The sequence below is a fragment of the Lissotriton vulgaris genome, chromosome 4_1 (assembly GCF_964263255.1).
Source record: "Lissotriton vulgaris chromosome 4_1, aLisVul1.2, whole genome shotgun sequence".
In the NCBI taxonomy this organism is placed as follows: Eukaryota; Metazoa; Chordata; class Amphibia; order Caudata; family Salamandridae; genus Lissotriton; species Lissotriton vulgaris.
Genome location: NC_141691.1, coordinates 608,324,273 through 608,344,675, shown reverse-complemented (window position 1 = coordinate 608,344,675; position 20,403 = coordinate 608,324,273). Strand labels below are relative to the sequence as shown.

The window sequence follows — 20,403 nt, the reverse complement described above, 5'->3', positions numbered from 1 at the left end:
CATTTGATCATGTATCATTGTTTTATCGCTAAAGAACATATTCGACACGTTTCGCACAGACTATCAATATGTATTTAAGGTTTTGGCAGTGTACGCTCTGAAAGGTTTGAAAGCTTACAGTGCATACAGAAACATCATTTAGTTTGAGTGCTGTGTGAAGGAACAGGACCCACTTGTTAAGTGACTCTCTGACCTTAGCAGAGTGTTGGATTAGCCCTCCTTGAGTACTGTGTGATCATCTGGCACCTATCAGCAGAATGGCTGCATTTGTGTCCGGGTTTGACAATAACCACTGTGTCTGTAAATAGACAACTTAGCGTCCCAGTATTTAATACCCCTCTCAGTAGTCCCCTCTGTAACTCTAGAATGGTCTGGTTTTTGGGTATCATTGCTGAACCCCTCTCACCAATAGTTTCATAAGCACAAGCATTTGCAATGCACAGGTATCGCATTTACCCAAGTTTGAGCTAATGGCCTTGTAAATGACAAAGCCTTTTATTTAGGTTTTTGTTTTTGAAACGTAAATAAAACACATTGTCATTTACAATGCCAATAGCTTAAACTTGCGTAAATGCGAAACCTATTGATTTGCAAATGCTTGTTATACTTACCCGATTAATCTCGGTTATGTCTTCGAGTGTCTGTAATCAGTCCTTGAGTGCTTAACAGACCATTTCGATAACCCTAACTGCTCTCCCACACTACCACAAAGAGAGCTGTTAGTTCTTACCAAATTTAGCCTCCTGTACCTTACTTTGGTATAGTATATACGGAGCCAGCTTCCTACAGCCTGGCCAAAGGGTGTGCACAGTGCGGAATGGGTAGATGGCAAGCCATTCACAGTGGAGTTTGCTACTGTGATGGGTGCCTGACCCTGCAGCCAACCCTTGTAGTGTGCAAACAAAGGCTTACATTGAAAACTATGACTTTCATTTTTGCTTATGTCGATTAGTTAAGAACTTATAAGAGACTGAAATGAAAAGTAGAATGTTCTGTTTTGTTTACCTTAAGTTGGCTTTGCTTCTTCTGTTGTTTCTTCTGTCTTCTCTTCTATCTGTGCTGGTCCTGGATTTGTTTCTTCTGTCTTCTCTTCTATCTGTGCTGGTCCTGGATTTGTTTCTTCTGTCTTCTCTTCTATCTGTGCTGGTCCTGGATTTGTTTCTTCTGTCTTCTCTTCTATCTGTGCTGGTCCTGGATTTGTTTCTTCTGTCTTCTCTTCTATCTGTGCTGGTCCTGGATTTTCCTCTACTTTACGTTCTACAGACTTTTGTTTTCTCTTTGTTTTTGGTTGTGTTTGCTCTACTTTATTTCCCGATTGGATTTTTCCTCCTTTGCTTTTTTTTTGTCCTGCTTTAGCTTTTGTAGGTTTGTGACCTGCTTTGGTTTTTAATGTCTTTTGTCCTACTTTTGTTTCTCCTGTTTGTTCAACTTTAGTTTCTCCTGGCGTTTTTTCTGCTATGGTTTCTTCTGTCTTCTGTTCTACTTCAGATTCTTTGGGCTTCTGCTCTACTTGCTTTTCTTCTTCTTTTGCATCATCCAGCTTTTGTTTTTCTTTACCATCAGCATGTGCGTGTTCTGCGTCAGCTCCTTCTTGCTTTTCCTGTACTCTAGATTCTTCTGATTCTTCTTCTATTTTATCTAAGTCTCCAAATAGATAATAAATATGCTCAGTTGCCTGATCCAAATTGGATGAGCCACCAACAGCATTCTGCAAAATATCTTTTGCAAATTTAGCTCTAAGTGAATTGGGAGCTACTTCCTTTGCTAATTCTGGATCAGCAGGTCCGATTAGATTTCTCCATTCTTCAATAGCCTTTTCCTTGGTCAGAACCATTACTGTTGCAGGGCCCCTAAATACAATAAACTTTGTTATAGGTTAAAGAAACAAAAACAATGAACTACTGAGTACGTACTACAAGACCACTATTACTAAAGTAAGCATTGTCTTGAAATTAAGTTATCCGAGAAGGTTAAAACAAAGTGGCAAAAACATTACATGAAATTAGAATTTTTCTACCTACAATTATTTCAGCATGTCATCGATTATCACACACTTAATGAAGTTATGAGTGGTGGGATGAAATTTTAGTTTGATTTGCTAACCTGAAGCATTTTACCAATAAACTTAAGGAGATAATGATTTTAGAAGTTCTTTGGCAAAGGATACAAATGACTTGACTAACTCGCAGTTAGACCATTTCTACTCTAAATTGCATATTGTGTATGGGTGGATATTCTGGGATGGGCATTATAAGAAGAAAGATACCAAATATGGCTACATTAATCCACTGTGGGAAGCTGATGAGGCAGAGTACTGCAGGAGGAATGGTTTCACTCTTCCTGTAGGCGACATCATGAGTCCTGGGCAAATAAAAATAAACTGGAAAATCAAATAGCCGTAGACAGATCAATATTGTTATTTGTATTCGTATCAACGTTTATAAGGTGCGCTGTAACGCCATGTGCACCCTGGCGCTAACATACTGGTAAGATGCTAGCGGGTAAGCAGTGTGACAAAGCCAATGATTATGCTCTAGGGAAGAGCCAGGTCTTGACTTTCTTTTGAAACAACAGTAGGTCCGGCCTTTGCCTCAACTCCAAGGGAAGGCTGTTCCAAAGGTGTGTAGCTGCCATGCCAAACGCTCGTCCCCCCCCATTGTAGATCTCTTTATCCTCAGGATCTTGACCAGGTTGGCGGTGGAGGATCGTAAGCTGCGTGCCGGTGAGTACCAACCGAACATCCTCTGCAGAGGTTTAGGTCCAAGTCTGTTTAGTTCTTTAAAAGCAATGCACAGAGACTTGAACATTATCCTTTGGGTCACCGGAAGCTAGTGCAGCTCTGCTAACGCCTGAGTTGTTTATGACTGGCGTGGACTTGCCAATGCAAGCTTTGCTGCTGCTACCTGGATTCTCTGGAGCCTCATAATCAAGTAACTCAGGGACTCCCGTAGCAAGGCGTTACAATAATCCAGGCGGCTCAGGATAACACTCCTAACCCCTGTAGCTCTGGCCTGGGAAGGTAGCAATGGCAGAACCTTCCGGTATCCTCTGAAAAGGGTGTAGCAGCTTCCGGCCAGCTTATTGACATGGGATTCCACGTTCAGCTTATCATTGAAGCTAACCCTCAGATTGCGTACCGTGCTCACGGGTACCATCTGTGGGGATAGGCCAGAAGTCATTCATGTTTATGTTTATGTTTTTGAGATTTTTATTGCGCACAAATACCCAAGGGTGTCTCGGCGCATATCAGACTGCCTGGGACGTGGAGCTGCCAGCTGAATCATTGATTAAATAAGCAGGTCTTCAGGAGTTTACGGAAGTCAATAAGAGTAGGACTGGTTTTGATGGACAAAGGAAGAGAATTCCACAGCCTGGGGGTTGCTACTAAAAAGCGTCTGTCTCCCCAGCTAGTGGTTCTGGTACGTGGGACCGAGAGGAGGTGGGTGCAAGCTGAGCGAAGAGATCTTTGGGGAGTGTAGATTTGAAAAGCATCCTTAAGGAACCTGGGTCCTGAATCATGAATTGCCTTGTAGGCGATACAAAGTGCCTTAAATTTTACCCGACTCTTAACTCTTAGCCAATGCAGGTGATGTATGGCCAAAGAGGTGGGGCGGTGACTGGGGATGTTGAGCAGGATTCTGGCTGCAGCATTTTGCACCGATTGTAGTTTGGTTAAGATCTGTTCTTGCGTATTGAGAAGGAGGGCGTTGCCATAATCCATTTTTAGAGAAAACGAGGGTGGTGATCAATGTTTTCCCTGCAGCTGGAGGGAGGTATGGCAACAGCTTCTTAATCTTCTTCAGAGTATAGAAGGAGGATGAGAGCACTGCATTTACATGGTGCTTAAACAACAGCTTGTCATCGAACACGACACCGAGGTTTCTGACCTTGGCAACCGGAATGGGGGATGGACCCATTTCACTGGGCCACCAGATGGAAGACCATTCCGGTGAGAGGTTGCCAAAGGTCATCACCTCGGTTTTGTCCGAATTTAATTTCAAGCAGTTGCTTGACCTCCATGAGCTGATGGCCAACATCCCCTCCTGGAATCTTGCAGCAACGGCTGGTCCATCCTTATGAACCGCCAACACCAATTGGGTGTCATCCGCATAGGTGGTTAGGCGGATTCCGTGTGCTTTAATGACCCTCGCCAGATCCGCCACATAAATATTGAATAATGTGGGGCTTAGCGAGGAGCCCTGGGGCACCACGCACGGAAGGGTGAAGGTGGGCGAGTAGAAAGTGCCCAGTTTCACCGCCTGCGTGCGGTTAGCCAGAAACGAAGCAATGAGGTCCGTGGCAAGATGGGTCACCCCCAGGGATGTGACACGGTCGATCAAGATGGAATGATCGACCGTGTCAAAGGCACCGGACAGATCTAGGAGTACAAGGACCGCTGCCCCCCCCCCCCCCTGGTCCATTATAGTCCTGATCTCGTCCGAGGCCTTTATCAAAGCTGTTTCTGTGCAGTGGCCCTTCCTGAACCCGAACTGGGTATCATCTAAAAGTTGGTGACAATCGTGAACCCCGAAAGCTGTTTATTCATGATAGCTCCAAATATTTTGGCCGGGAAAGGAAGGCAGGCAATAGGTCTATAATTAGCTGAGTCAGCGGGGTCCAGGGACGTTTTTTTTAACAGGGGCTTAATGACCGCCTTTTTCCAGATTTCAGGGTAAATGCCTGTCTGGAAGATAGAATTACATAAGTCCGTGAGCGGAGAAGTAATGACCTCAGTTAGAGCACTAAGTATAGAAGGGGGACAGGGATCTAATGGAGACCCAGATTTAATCGAGGTGATCAGCTTGCTAATCTGGTCTGTCGTGACCATGTGAAAGTTAGAGAAGTTAGGTGTGGGTGAGGGGGACAAAGGAAAAGGGTCTGGACAGTCCGAGCATGTAGGGGAGGAGAAAGATGAGTAGATGTTCATAACCTTGGTGAGGAAGAAAGTTGCTACTGCATTCACAAGTCTTGAGATGGCTCAATGGGAGGCCCTGTTGAAGGGTTGGAAAGCAAGTCAACTACTTGAAATAGTTTTCTAGCAGAGTTCTGGGAAGACTCAATCTGGGCAAGAAAGAAAGCGCTTTTGTGCTTAATGATAGATTTCTTATATAACGCTAGCGCATATTTGTAAGTTTACTTATCCGAAAGCCTGTAATGCTTGCGCCAGCGCCTTTCTAAATTTCTGCAATACTGCGATGTAGCCGAAGATCCTCTGTGAACCATTGGGCAGATGGCGTAGCCCGGTTGGAAATAGTGGATTTAGCAGGAGCTACTTGATTAATGGCATCCAGCATCCATTCCTGGTATCTGCTGGACAATAGACTGGGGTCTAGGGGTGCTTTATAAGAGGATTCAGCCAGAATATTGGACAGGAGAGGATAGTCCAGGTTTTTCCAGGCTCTGGTGCTAATGCGGGTACGAGATGCAGATTGAGGAGGGTTGGGGTTATGAGCCAGGATATTAAAAATAACTGCAGAACGGTCTGACCATACTAGGGGAAGGACTGTAGACAGTGAAATGTTGGGGTTATTGGTAAAAAAGCCATCAAGCGTATGGCCCGCTTGATGAGTGGGGGCTGCCACCAACTGCTGTAATCCTACCGCAAGTAGGTCGGCAGTGAGTTGAGTGGTGTCTCTGTCCCCTCCGGCTTCCAAATGAAAATTGAAGTCCCCCAAGATGGTATAGTCAGAGTGGCCCACGGAAAGTTCGGTGAATTCATCAAGAGCCGAAAGGAAACGGATGTGCGGGCCAGGGGGACGGTATAAAAGAATTCCTCTAAACACTTGATTATGATTTAGTGTAAAGGAACAGGTACAGGCTTCGCAAGCCACCTCCTCTCCCCGTAGTTCTGTCCTGTCTTACCACAGAGAAACCCTCCGGTGTGGCCAAACAGAAATCCGGACAAGAGGCAGCATCTCCCTAAGATTCAGTTATGAACAAGATGTTGAGCTCCTGACCTACAATAAATTGACTAATTTCCAAGATATTTTTCGGGAGGGAGCGGGCGTTAATAAGCGCCGAGCGAAAATACCGCTTAGGGGTGGGGCAGATGTTATGGGCAGAAGGCATAGGACATGGGAGAGTATAGTTACAGCCTGGACATGGGGGAAGGGCGGGCATAAGGTAGCTGGTGGGAAGCAGGTATCGGCACCGCGAGTTGGTAATGGGTATATTGAGTTCCCGCAGCTGAGAGGAGGAATAAGACAAGGGAATACTGTGGGTGTTGATAAACCCAGGGCCAGGGGGGCTTGCCTCTGGCCCTCTGGGGAGACTCCGGCGCGCCATCGGCGCGCCCGCTGCGCTTACCCGCTACGCGGACGGGAGGAGGGATTCATTTTATGGTGTGTGGGCTCCCAATCGGCCGAACACTAGAGCGCTGTCCTCGTCCTCAGGTAAGATGGCGGCCGCTGATAGTGCCGAGAGGGATCGAGGGCAGAGGTCTGCAGAGGCCCCAAATCGGCTCCCTGAGGCCCCGGTGGTCCCTACAATGAAGCCCCCACAGGTAGGAAATGCGGCGAGAAAGGGGGACAGAATAAAACGTCAAGTGTGCAAAATAGCGGGGAGATTAAAATCGGAAGTGCAAAAATCGGAAGTATTTAAAATAGTGCTTCGCAAGTAATCTGCAATGGCAAATTTTAAAATCTAGTCCCTAAACTCCCGGCTTCCACCTCAGGAGTCCTCAGGAGTCCTAATTCTTGAAACTGGCGGTACTCTGCCCATCCCACAGTGCAGAATCTCTGTTTTATCGTTGTTATACTGTAATGAGATGTTTCTCAACCAACTCACCATTTCCTGCATACAAATATGGAATGTTTCTTGGGAATCAGCATGATCGCCTTCCATGGATAGTATAAGCTGGGTGTCATTAGCATAGTTGACCACACTAATGTTAATGAGCTTCAATAACATCCAGCAACGGCTGCATGTAGGCATTAAATAAAATGGGGCTAATAGAAGACCCCTGTGGTACCCCATGGTCGTTATTAACAAATTCTGATTGAAAAGGAGGGAGGGCTACTGCCAGTCGTCTTTCACCCAGATAGGATTGAACCCAGCACAAAGCCATATCCACCACCCCATCTCTTCCAACCTGGCATGGTTCACCATGTTGAATGCAGCGGACAGGTCCAAAAGATTGAGACTGCTGACTTTCCCCTGTCTGCAAGCATATGCAGATTGTCCAACACGGTTACCAGTGCTGTTTCCTGGACGGAAACCAAACTGCTCATCCTCCAGCTTGTTGTTGGTCTCCAGAAAAGGGAAAGTGCCTGACTCACCAGGCATTCCACTATCTTAAATGGGTAAGGCAAGAGGGATATCGGTCGATAGTTTCTAAGGCAGTTTGGGTCCAGTAAAACTATTACGGGATCTTCATAAATTGGTGTTAAAAATTAACTTAGAGTTACTAAGGCAACGATTATTTGTCTTACAAGTTTAAGTACACGTCTGCCACAGTTAATATTTTCTTCCAATATGACACAGGGGTAAATATTGCCAAACTATATAACAGCACTGTCTAATAAAACTTGAGGTAATATATTTGACCATGAGTGCCACGTTCACGGTAGGGACAAATGCATACAAGCATGCCTCTATGGAGAATAATCATTGCATTCAAACCTCTCTGCTAGTGTTTCTTAAACTTTTGACTGGAACCCGGGAACCCCACTGAATCATTAGTGGAATCCAGGTAACTCCCCACTAAGTCATTACTAAAAGCCGGTAATCCCGGCCTAGATGCTTTAAATTGCTAACTAATATACTGAAATTACATAAACAAGCATTGAACAAACAAATACACAAATGATTGAAAGTTGAATTTAATTCACAAATATAAATAAAACATTTTCTTAAGGAAGATTGGAGTTTTTCTAAATTCAATTACGGCCATTCATTGTCCATACTATATTCTGTTTGATACAGCTGCATTGCTCCCACAAATCAATCCGAGGTTAGTAAATTAGGCCCTCATTGCGATGTTGGGCGCATTTGCGTCCGCACAACAGCATTGGGCATTGGAACCGCCCGACCATAGGTCGGTGGTTCCGACCGCACAATTTGAATGCGAAACATCCATGTCTTAATGGCAGATTGTGTGCCAGGCGGGAAAGACCCACAGCACAAGCTGCCATTGAAAAATCTATGTTTTTAAATATCCCTGTACCGTGTGGCAGGCACCATGCGGAGGGCGTGGAGGGATGGGGGCCCTGCTAGGAGACCCCAAAGTCACTTACCGACAGCTTTTCCATATCAGTAAGGCAGACATATGAAGGCTGTCGGAAAGTGACATCATAATTCCAACAGCGGAGCCGAGGCTGGCTCTGCCATCATTATGGGATTGTGATCTTTCTGATGCTCCGATGGGCTACTTGAGCCTGTCAGAACAGCAGAGAATGATCCCTCCACCTGCTGCCTTCACCCGCCACATTGTAAAAAGGTGGGTGGACCACAGGGGCAGATGTTGGGCGGAAGCAACCGGAAGTCGGTCGGTTGCGGTCCACCCGGCATCGTAATAAGGGCCTTAATTTTAGTCACCAATTTCAAATGACTTCACAATTAAAGTGTATTGAAAAAATTCCAATTTTATGTGTTGCTTCTTTATTTATATAGACTTTACTAATCTGTTAAAATTATTTAGTTTTCTAAGCTGTTGTAGACCCCTGAGAAGGATGTGTGGACCACCCCCCCAGGGGTTCACAGACCACAGGCTAAGAAGCACTGCCCTACGCTATCAGTCTGGTGTGTGCAAGGCATTCCACTCAAAAGCCCCATACATATAGCAAACAAATGGAAGGATCTATCAAAAAATATAATTAATTCCAATAGTAGTTTATTTACTGACACAGAAATTTTGATGAGCTAGTAATTGGCACACCACCAATGATGGGCATTCTTTCCATCTACAGTGTATTTCCTGGCATAGGAATGGGACACAGTGTATCTGGTAGGTACTTACTTTTCTGCAGCATAAATATATTTTACTGATATGCTCTCTGATTTTGAATTGAGCATATGTTACATTTGGGGGTCTGTAGTTGCCATAGGTAGGGACCTGTGACAAATAGGGACCCTTGCGTCTAGTCAGGGTAAGGCTCCTAAAATAACCCCCGATCACCGCCTTGGTAGCTTGGCATGAGCAGAGAGGCTTATCTCAGAGGCACTGTGTAAAGCATTTGTGAACACATACAGTAATCAAGTGACAACACAACAGATGACCACCACAATAAGTATTTTTTATATAGATTTAACACAAGACCCCAAACTACAAAAATCCACAATACTGTGCTTAAAATTGTAGAATTAGCTTAGTTCTCCTTAGATCTTAAAATGCAACACTTTGAGTCAATGTACCTTAAGATGCGTAATGCTTCTACAACAACAGTGTTGCAGGGATGGTGATGCGGTAGTTCCTTACATGCAAAGACGATGATGCGTTGAAGAACTGGTGCAAAGAAACAAAGATCGTGCTTCCTTCTTGATTCGACACCCTCCTCCGATGTTGCGAGATGTCTCGACTTGATGCGTCAGCTGCAGAGGCGACACCCTTGTTCTGTGATGCAACGACAGTGGCTTTTGCGGCAACACTCTCCTCCAACGATGCGAGACGCTTCCGCTCGATGCGACAACCGCAGAGGCAATACCCTTGTTCCGTGATGTGATGACAGCGGCTGTGATGGCGGCACGCTTTTCCATGGATGCGAGGCGCTTCTTGTGATGCGGTGTAATGCAACAGCTACAGCGGTGTCATCTCTGTGATGCGACAACAGCAGGTGCGACATTAACACGCTTTTTCGAGATTGCAAGACGTTTCTTGTGATGCGGTGCAATACGACAGCTACAGTGGCGAAATCTCCGTGATGCGACGGCAGCAGCTGCGATGGCAGAACGCTTCTTCGGGGTTGCAAGACGTTTATTGAGATGAAGTGCAATGCGACAGCTACAGCGGCAACATCTCCAGGATCAGGCCCGGACTGGCCGTTGAGGGCACCGGGCAATCCCCCGGTGGGCCGCATGGTTGGGGGCCGGTTTTGGGCCCCTGGGGCCGTTTTTGTTACAGGGCCGTTATGCTGCAAAAACGGCCCTGTAAAAAAAACGGCCGAAAACCGGCCCTGTCACAGAGTGCGGTCGCACCTCTCCCCCCTCCCCTCTCCTCCCGGAAGGGGGGAAGGGGGCCGGCCGAGCACTTTGCCAGGGCCGGTTCTGGTTCCCAGTCTGGCCCTGTCCAGGATGCGACGGCAGCGGCTGCAATGGTGACACACTTCTTCTTCTTGAGTCTTGCTTCCAGCTCCTTGTGACAAGCAGTCTCTCAGAAGGCCCAAAACAGCTGCAGGCACTTCCAAAGTGTTCTTGGGGTGCTGAGGGTTAAAGTCTGTTGTCCCTGAGACTTCACCAGGAGGCAAGCTCTTTTCTCAAGCCCTTGGAGATCCTTCACAAGTTGAATAAAGCACACAAATTCCTTACTCCTTTCTTTGGCAGTCAGGCAACCACTGCATGCCAATCCCCCAAGCAGCACTTCAGCTCAGTCTCTCCTCAGTTTCTTCAGGTTCCTCTCCTCAGCAAAGGTTTCTTCTTGTTGTCCAAAAGTGATCTAAAGTTCCTGGGTTTGGGTCCCAATATTTAAACTACTTTTCTCCTTGTTCTCTGAAGGCAGAGAGGCATTTGCCTAGTCCAAACCAGTTCTGGTCAGTCCTGGAGCCCTCTGTTTACATGACTCCTTCTTTCCTTTCACAGTGCAGGGCAGAGACATCAGACGCACCACAGGAGGTGGAGCCAGCATTGTGGAGGGAAGGCACAGTCCAATTCAGGACCCAGGTGCAACTCCTAACTTTCATCTTGATGTTGATCTCGCTATTCACCACTGGCTGATTCACCCTGTATCCTGGAATTCCCAGTCTGTGTCACTCAAACTCCAGACAAGGAATACACAACCCAGCAGAGGAAGCCAGGATGGTTAAACAAGAAAATACCTACTTTCTAAAAGTGGTATTTTCAAACACAGAATGTTAAAACCAACTTCCCTAAAAGATGTATTTTATCATTCTGAGTTCAGGCATACTAAATGCAAATTTCTACCTAATTCCCTGAGTCAGTTAGGATTATAAGATGTAATACTCAAACTGCCCATTCTGTCCCATGGGGAATAGGTAGCCTTGCAATAGTGCAATAGTGAAAAACAAAAACGGCTGTAATTCACTATTAGGACATGCCACACACATCAGGGCTTTTCCTGCCTTATACTCGCAATGCACCCTGCCCTTGGGCCTGCCATAGGGGCGTCTGACATGAAGAAAAGGGAACGTTTAGGGACTGGAAAGTGGGTGCACTTGCCCAGTCAACATGGCAATACCAGATTGCACACAGGCTCTTCTGTGGGTGGCACAAGCAGCGCTGCAAGTCCACCAGCAGCATTTTGATTTACAAGCCCTGGGCACACTCAGTGCACTGTACTAGGGTCTGACAAGTAAACCAAACCAGCCAATCATGGAGTCGCTAATCCATACATCAATTACCAATAGGGAGAGCATATGCATTTTAGCACTGATCAGCAGTGGTAAAGTTCCCAGAGTAAAAAAAAAACAAAAAGAAAACAGGTCAGACAAAATACCAGAGAAAGGCAAAAAGTTCAGGGATGACCCTGCAAAAATGGCCAAGTCCAACAGCATACACATTCTCAGTGGTGTGAGTTGTTTCTCTGTGGAAATAGTACTTGGTGCAGTATTGTAATCCCCGGTGAAAGATGCTTTTCGGGTCTGACTTAACAGTTCAGCTGCCTGCCAGATGGTTTCTCACTGATCTTCTAAAAATATACATATACAATGGCCTCATGCTTTTGGATGTTTTTATATCATTTTGCTCCTCATAGAAAGTGATTCAATTGCTACTCATTTCAGCATGTTATAGGGACTATTGAGCGAATGCAAAAATCACCTCACAAATAAGACTTCCTCCTTTATCACAAAATGCTTACTCCAAGTATGACAGAAAAATCACGGGTAGGTAGTATGGAGGGAACTGAAATCCTCCAATTTCTGTACAGAACTTTAAATAAGGAGTATACTACACCGGCTGAATTTCCTCCATCTTAATATTCTTATGGTGGATGAAATTCTACATGTGGGTGGTACCTCATATTTAGAGCATTCAAACTGAGACCTTACTGAAGTCAATTACACCTCAGTGGATCAGGCAGGTCAACTGAGTTCATAGCCTCTGATCCCCTGGCAGAACAACATCTGCTATATTTTAATGCAGGTGCATTCAGCACAGCCATCAATGCAACAGCTCCTTAAATGGCTCTGAAGGATTCCTGATCAGGCCTCATATTTGATGAGCCCAATCAGCAAAATATTTTTTTTCAGAAAGCAAACACCTATAGTGGAAAATTGTTTCTTAAAAACAAAAAATGCCCCTGGCATGAAGGATATTTTCTAAGGATCACTGACAAAATATCCACCTACATAATATCGACCTACAGGAATATCGAGTCAAAAATATCAAGGGCAAGAATATCGACATCCTATCTACAACATGGCAAGTACAAAAATATCGAAAAAATAATATAGATGTTAAAAATATCGATGTTAAAAATATCGTTTTTTTTTCTTTTAAAATATAAATGTGAAATAAAGTAAATAACACTAATAAATAAAATGTACATAGTTAAAAGTATCTAATAATGTTTAAAATTAATAAATAATACATATTTAATAATAATACATTAATTAAATATATACAGTAAATATATAATATATATGTACTGAACAATAAATAGTAATAATTATTCTACTAATTTATAATTTAATAGAATATATTCTAATTTACTAATACATTTACAAACATAAAACAATAACATAAATAAAATGTAAAAAATATAAATTATTAAATATTCTTTTAATATTTATAACATTAATTATTTAAAATGTTGGATAGCGTAAGGGTAATAATTACTATTCCCACTCCAGAGAGTGCAACTGTATGGAAAGCGTTGGATAGCGTAGGAGTATAAATTACTATTCCCACTCCAGAGAGTGCAACAGTAGGGAAAGCGTTGGATAGCGTAGGGGTAAAAATTACTATTCCCACTCCTGAGAGTGCACCAGTAGGGAAAGCGTTGGATAGCGTAGGGGTAAAAATTACTATTCCCACTCCAGAGAGTGCAACAGTAGGGAAAGCGTTGGATAGCGTAGGAGTAAAAATTACTATTCCCACGCCAGAGAGTGCAACAGTAGGGAAAGGGTTGGATAGCGTAGGAGTAAAAATTACTATTCCCACTCCAGAGAGTGCAACAGTAGGGAAAGTGTTGGATAGCGTAGGGGTAACAAGTACTATTCCCACTCCAGAGAGTGCAACAGTAGGGAAAGTGTTGGATAGCGTAGGGGTAACAATTACTATTCCAACTCCAGAGAGTGCAACAGTAGGGAAAGCGTTGGATAGCATAGGGATAAAATTTACTATTTCCACTCCAGAGAGTGCAACAGTAGGGAAAGCGTTGGATAGCGTAGGGGTAAAAATGACTATTCCCACTCCAGAGAGTGCAACAGTAGGGAAAGCGTTGGACAGTGTAGGGGTAAAAATTACTATTCCCACTCCAGAAAGTGCAACAGTAGGGAAAGCGTTGGATAGCGTAGGGGTAAAAATTACTATTCCCACTCTACAGAGTGCAACAGTAGGGAAAGTGTTGGATAGCGTAGGGGTAACAATTACTATTCCAACTCCAGAGATTGCAACAGTAGGGAAAGCGTTGGAATCGCGTAGGGGTAAAAATTACTATTCCCACTCCAGAGAGTGCAACAGTGGGGAAAGCGTTGGATAGCGTACGGGTATACATTACTATTCCCACTCCAGAGAGTGCAACAGAAGGGAAAGTGTTGGAGATAACATACTTATAAATAAAAGCTTTTTTTAGAAATTAAAATTTAAACTATTAAATAAATATAAACCATACACAATACCTATACATAATTATTAAAGACATGATTATCAAATTATATGTAGCCCAAATTAAATATTAAAAAATACCAATTTATATTATTTAATGACCAAATAATAATTAACTATCAATTATATTATTAACAAAACAATTAATTTAAATACATTATTACTTAATTACATTTAAATTACTTCCCACCATATTCCCCTATTAACCCATCAACCGGCAACAGAACACATTTATCTATTTATGAATTTATGAAAATTATTTACCAATTAATTAAAATTAATAACCAATTAGTTAAAATTAATTAGCAATTATTTCAAATTAATTTATAATTCCAACTAATTAATAAATAATTAAACATAATTAAATTACTTCCCACCCTATTCCCCTATAAACCCACAACCCGCTACAACACATATTTATCAATTAATCAATTAATTAAATTTTAATTCCAATTAATTAAAATTAATTAGCAATTAATGATAATTAATGTATAACTCCTACTAATTAATAATTAATTCAACATAATTAAATTACTTCCCACCCTATTCCTCTATAAACCAACAACCCGCTACAGAACATATTTATCAATTAATTAAAATTAATTTCCAAATAATTAAAAATAATTAGCAATTCATTTAAATTAATTTATAACTCCTACTAATTAATAATTATTTAAACATAATTAAATTATTTCCCACCCTATTCCCGTATAAACCCACAACCCGCTACGAAACATATTTATTAATTAATCAATTAATTAAAATTAATTTCCAATTAATTAAAATTAATTATCAATTTATTAAAAATATTTTGTAACTCCTACTAATTAATAATTAATTAAACATAATTAAATTACTTCCCACCCTATTCCCCTATAAACCTACTACCCGCTCCGGTACTAAAACATATAATTTGCTTATAAATAAATTTATTAATATATAAAATTAATACACATATAATATTATTTGTTTTAAATACTTAAGTAACACATATAACACATATATAATAAAAAACAAAAAAATCATACAAATATCGATATTAGTGTCATCGAAATTAGTGACATCGATATATATGCTATCGATATTACTAACTTCGATATTACTTACATCGATATAAATAATTTCGATATTACTTACCTTAGAGTCGATATTCTGTCCAACGATATTCTTGACATCGATATTCTATACCTTCGAAATTTCTAACACGATATTTTGGTAGGTCGATATTTACAACTCGATATTTTGACTGTATACCATTTTCTTCCAATGTTGAGTCCATTGTGGATTTTATGCACCATTCCTATTGTGATCCCAAATGTAACTATTCCTAGTGTACAGATATGCCACAAACCACCTCTCTATCATCTTATTGAAGGTGGAGAAGTCTGCTGTGCTAAGATTGTGGACTTGGAGGCTTCCGGTTCTCACCTCCATGCAGGTGCATTACTGTGGGAGAGTTATGGCATGTATTGTGCAGGCTGCAATACATGATATTCATCAGCTGCTCTGCTCAATTTTCATGAAGGCTTATCCTTTGTAGGGTGTTCTATGAGCTCAGACTGCGGACATGGTGGTGCTCAGGTCTTCTTGTATGGCTGTTGGAGAATGCCTGGGTTTTATAACAGTGTCTCTCTCTTCTTGAATGGCATCTTCTGCTGTAGTAGTTTCTTCTCAAATGCCATGCATTGGTGTGCTCTCTGAGGTGAGTGGAGGAGGCAGAAGCACCTTCACTGTTCTCATAGACCACAGTAAAGTTGATTAATTGTCACCATTTTTAAATTCACAAGAAACCACACATTTGTTAAAATACATGACAAACGAACCTTTATTATTTTCCTTAAACTTGAAGTTATACTCCAGCTAGATGTGAGTGTGGTTGATAATCGTCTATACAATTCTTCCTCTTTTCTGTCATTTAGGAAATATTCAATTTGTTGGCCTCTGGGCCCAGTTACAGAAATTACTTTGGAAATTGGCTTCACTTTAGAACAATCCCTTACTAGCTGTACTGTCTTTCAATGGTGGAAGTAAAAGCACCGGGCCCATTAGTTATAGATCTTTTCTAGAGATAAAATCTGATGGTTCTTTTTATCAGCATGAAAGCCTAAAGGGGAGAAATATTGTTAATTGACAGACAATTAGCCAATCAATCTCTTTGATACATAATAACTCACAGACAACTACGTGAGATCAGTTAGTTTATTACAATGCCAAAAATAACTGCACATAAGGACTCCTCAACACAAGGGTGTAGAAATACCATGGAATTAGCATGAAGCCGAATTTACGCATCTAATTTAGATGGCATAGCATGAACAAAACTACTACAAAGAGCTAGTTCTAGGATGCTCTCTCTCTGAAGTGGGGCTCTTTCCCTAATTCCAACCAACAGTTATCCACAGATAGAATCCCCATAGTGCTCCTCGCACATACTATCCACTCTGGGTACAGTCCTGGTTGTACTTTTCCATGGTGCTGTACATGTACAACCTTAATAATAATTTGTCCTTGGCTCCCAGGCCTTCTCCGATGTGAATGTCAAAGTCCTTCCTTTATCGACCCACTTCACACGATTGTAACTTCTTTTCCCCTTGCCTAGCTGCTAAAAAAAGATATTCTGTCTTTAAGCACGTTTTTTCTTCTGCAATACAAAACGTGAGAAAGAACAGATTCCACATCACACATGAAATTCAAACTATTAGTTCGATAGCAAGAGTTGTTAGGGACTTGCATTTCAGGCCTCCAATTTCATATAACATAAGAATGCACCATGTGAGCTTTATTAATTCACTGCAATGGCAGGCCTGTAGTCACAGTTTGAATGGTCTCCCATGGGTGGCATAACACATGCTTCAGCCCATGGGTGTACCTACGCCCCTGGTACCTCAGTATAATATACTAGGGAGTTATAGGGGAGTACACCAGTTGCCAATCTGGGAGTACATAAGTACTTACAATAGCTAATTTAGAGGAGAAAGCACCGATACTGGAGTCCTGGTTAGCTGGATCCCAGTCAGACTAGTCAGAAAGAGCATAGTACAAGGCAAAAAGTCGGGGTAACCATGAAAGCAGATCCTACGTTCCTAAAAAAATGATACAGATTATAGAAGTTATTATTGGCTTCAAGATGTTTTTAAAGACTCCACTTCCCAGATTTGCAAACCACTTTCCAACTGTGCCAAATCCTTTCCCAATCTCATCCCAAACTCCTTCAGCTGCCAAGTCCTGTATCTCATGATGTATATCAGTGATGTTATTAATATACCCCCTCAGATCTTTGCTTCTATCAAGGATATAAGTACAACACTCTTGGACCTTCAGCATCCGACAGACTCTGCCCTCTTTGGAAGCAACACTTCTAACGCAAGATGATTCTTCACACCTTAGCCCTTATCAATACCCTCTCCCTATCAAATTAGTAGCAAAAACTGAGCCTTGTTAACAGATAACTTATACACTATGGTAGACAACCTTCTATTCTTGATGTCTTTCAACTTCACTCTAAAACTAGGTATCATTGCTCAAAATATATCTCCCACAACCTCTCCAGCAGTCAGTCCACATTGAACCAGTTACTTACCTTTGGTAATTCATTATTTGGTAGAGACTCCATCTAGCTGCAGATTCCTTACATTTGAATTCCCAGGCTTCAGGCTGGATCCGGAAACTTTTACTGAGCAATATCCCTTGTGCGTGGCATTGGATAGCTCCATTCGGCTCCGCATGACGTTGTCCGTGTCAGCAGCCTCAGTTAGGACATCGCGTGCCTATATAGGCACCACCCAGGCGCACGGACGTCAGTACTTTTTGCTTTTTCCATGCCAGTAGCGCAGAGCCACAAAGTAACTGGCGCAGTCATGTGAATAACTAGAGCATCGAAAAGAGGGAATAACCCTAGCCCTACAACATTAGTCCGCAAAGCGGGGAGGCATGGGTGGGACTGTGAGGAATCTGCTGCTAGATAGAGTCACTACCAGATAATGCGTCACCGAAGTTTCATCTGATAGATTCTTCTAGCTAAAGATTTCTTACCTTTGAATTAGATACCCAAGCCATACAATCGCAACAGTGGGCTGTGGACCAATTTACTAAAATAGGAAGTCCTGCAGGACTGAGCCGTCCACACAATAATGTTTTGAAAACGTGTGCAAAGACTCCCACGTTGCAGCTTGACATACGTCTTGCACAGGGACACCCCGAGCCAAGGCCGTAGTAGAAGGCTTTCTCCTGGTGGAATGGGCCCTTAATCCCTCAGGGGGCTCCTTCTTAGCAAGGGCCTAGCAGATCTTGATGCAGAGAGCGACCCAGCCAGAAATTGTCCGTTTCTGCACTGGCCTTCCCTTCTTCGCTCCCACGTGCCCCACAAAGAGTTGGTCGTCCACCCGGAACTCTTCATTGCGGTCAAGGTAGAATGACAAAGCTTTTTTTGGGTCCAGACGGTGGAGATACTCCTGTTTTTTAAAGGGGTGCGGGGAGCAAAGAAGGTGGGCAAAGTGATGGACTGACCCACATGAAATGAAGCCACAACTTTTGGCGAAAAAGAAGCCCTGGTGCAAAGCACCACCTTGTCCGGATAGGACATAAGATAAGAAGGTGAATAAGATCATGCCTGCAACTCCCTCACCCTCCTGGCCGATGTAATTGCCACTAAGAAGGATGTTTTGATGATGAATAGCTGCTGGGGACGATTATGCAAAGGCTCAAATGGAGCACACATCAGGTAGGTATAGCATCATAAAAGGCATAGGTGGAAACAGGTGAGCCAGCCCTTTTGGAAATCTATGCACATAGGGAGTTTTGAACAGAGAAGATTGGTCTTGCAGTTGCAAAAAAGCAGACAGAGAAGAAAGGTAACTCTAAAGAGTACCCAAAGCAGAGCCATGCTGGGCAAGGGTCAGATTGAACTAGGGTCAGTAAAAGGAGAAGCAGATAGGGGGTCAATAGACCTCTCAGTGCAGTACAATACACATTTCTACCAGCAGCAGGTGTATACAGTCTTGATGGAGGGCTGCCTGGCTGCCAGAATAAAGTTACAGTCTTCGGGAGGAAGGTCAAAAGCTATCAACTGTCGCCGCTCAATCTCCACGCATGATGGTGCAGAGATAACAGGTTCAGGTGGAGAACCCTCCCCTGCTGCTAGGACAGAAGATCCTTCCGAAGTGGCAGCCTGATCGGAGGATCGGCATTCATTCTCAGAAGCTCTTGATACCAGACTCCGCTCGCCCAATCCGGAGCCACAAGGATGATTTGAGTCCAGTCATTCCTAATCTTCTTCAGAACCCTGGGCAGGAGTGATATTTATTTATTTATGCAATTTATTGACCGCACAAATACCCGTGGGTGTCTCTGCGCTATGGACTGAGACTGCAGGCAAAACAAGTGACTTGTTGGTTTAAGAGCCAGGTTTTTATTTGCTTCCTGGATGTAAGTAATGAAGGTCTTGTCTTGATATTGGGCGGGAGACTATTTCAATGTTTGGTGGTGGCAATAACGAAGGATCTGTTGTCCTAGGATGCTTTTTTCATCCGTGGTACTGTCATGAGATTTGCTGTGGAGGAGCGTAAACATCTTGAAGGAGTGTAGGCACATAGTGACTTTTTTAAAAACTCAGGTCCAGATGTATGAATTGCTTTGAAAGCGATACACAGGGCTTTAAACTTGTCTCTGTTTCAAATGGATAGTCAGACAAGCTGTCAAACTATGTTAGAGATAGGTTTGAATTTGGGGGTAGCTGTGAGCAGTCTGCACCAATTGCAGTTTGTTTAAAACTCTTTCCTGGGCATTAATAAAAAGACCGTTACTGTAGTCAAACCTGGACATGACTAGAGTACTTCAAAAAGGACTGCGCAATGGTCCGTCCAAGGCAAGGGAATAATATCCCCTAAGATGAGTTGCTGGTGGTTAGAAATGAGGCCATCTAAAGTGTGGCCTCACAGTGTGTGGGGGACGAAACTAGTTGAGTAAGGCCTACCGCTTCAAACTTTAAGATGGAAATTGAAGTCTCCGAGAATGGAGAAGTTACTTTCTCCTCCTATTAACTCTAGTAGACAGCCCATAGAAGAGAGAAATTATATTCGGGAGCCAGGGGGACGATATAGGAGAATGCCTTTAAATGGAAGATAGTGGGGTGTATCGTGATAGTGAAGCTGACTGCTTCACAGATCGTAGTAGGGATCAGTGCTGTCCTCACAGCGTCATTTTCACGATGTATGATTGCCAGACCTCCTCCTTTTTCGGAGGTTCTGTCAAATCTACTGGCTATGACGCCCTCAGGAGTTGCTGTACAGAAACCTGGGCCACAGGAAGGGTCACCCCAGGTTTCAGTTTTAAAGAGGAAGTCCAGTTTGAAGTCTTCAAGGAAACCTAGAATTGTGTATTTGTGTCTGGGCAGTAACCGAGCATTTATAAGGGCTGACCGAATGGTTCTCTGTGTGTGAAGCGAGGAATCTGAAGGAGGGACTTGGG

General features: G+C 42.9%; 1 protein-coding gene across 1 annotated transcript in view; it reads right to left on the bottom strand.

The window, feature by feature from the left end:
* Positions 1-1,006: 1,006 nt before the first annotated feature.
* Positions 1,007-20,403, bottom strand: part of NME8 (NME/NM23 family member 8) — an 843,103-nt gene continuing 823,706 nt past the window's right edge. The window contains exon 16 of the mRNA XM_086967295.1: positions 1,007-1,850. Coding sequence (XP_086823421.1) covers positions 1,007-1,850 — 844 coding nt within the window. The remainder of the gene's footprint in view (positions 1,851-20,403) is intronic.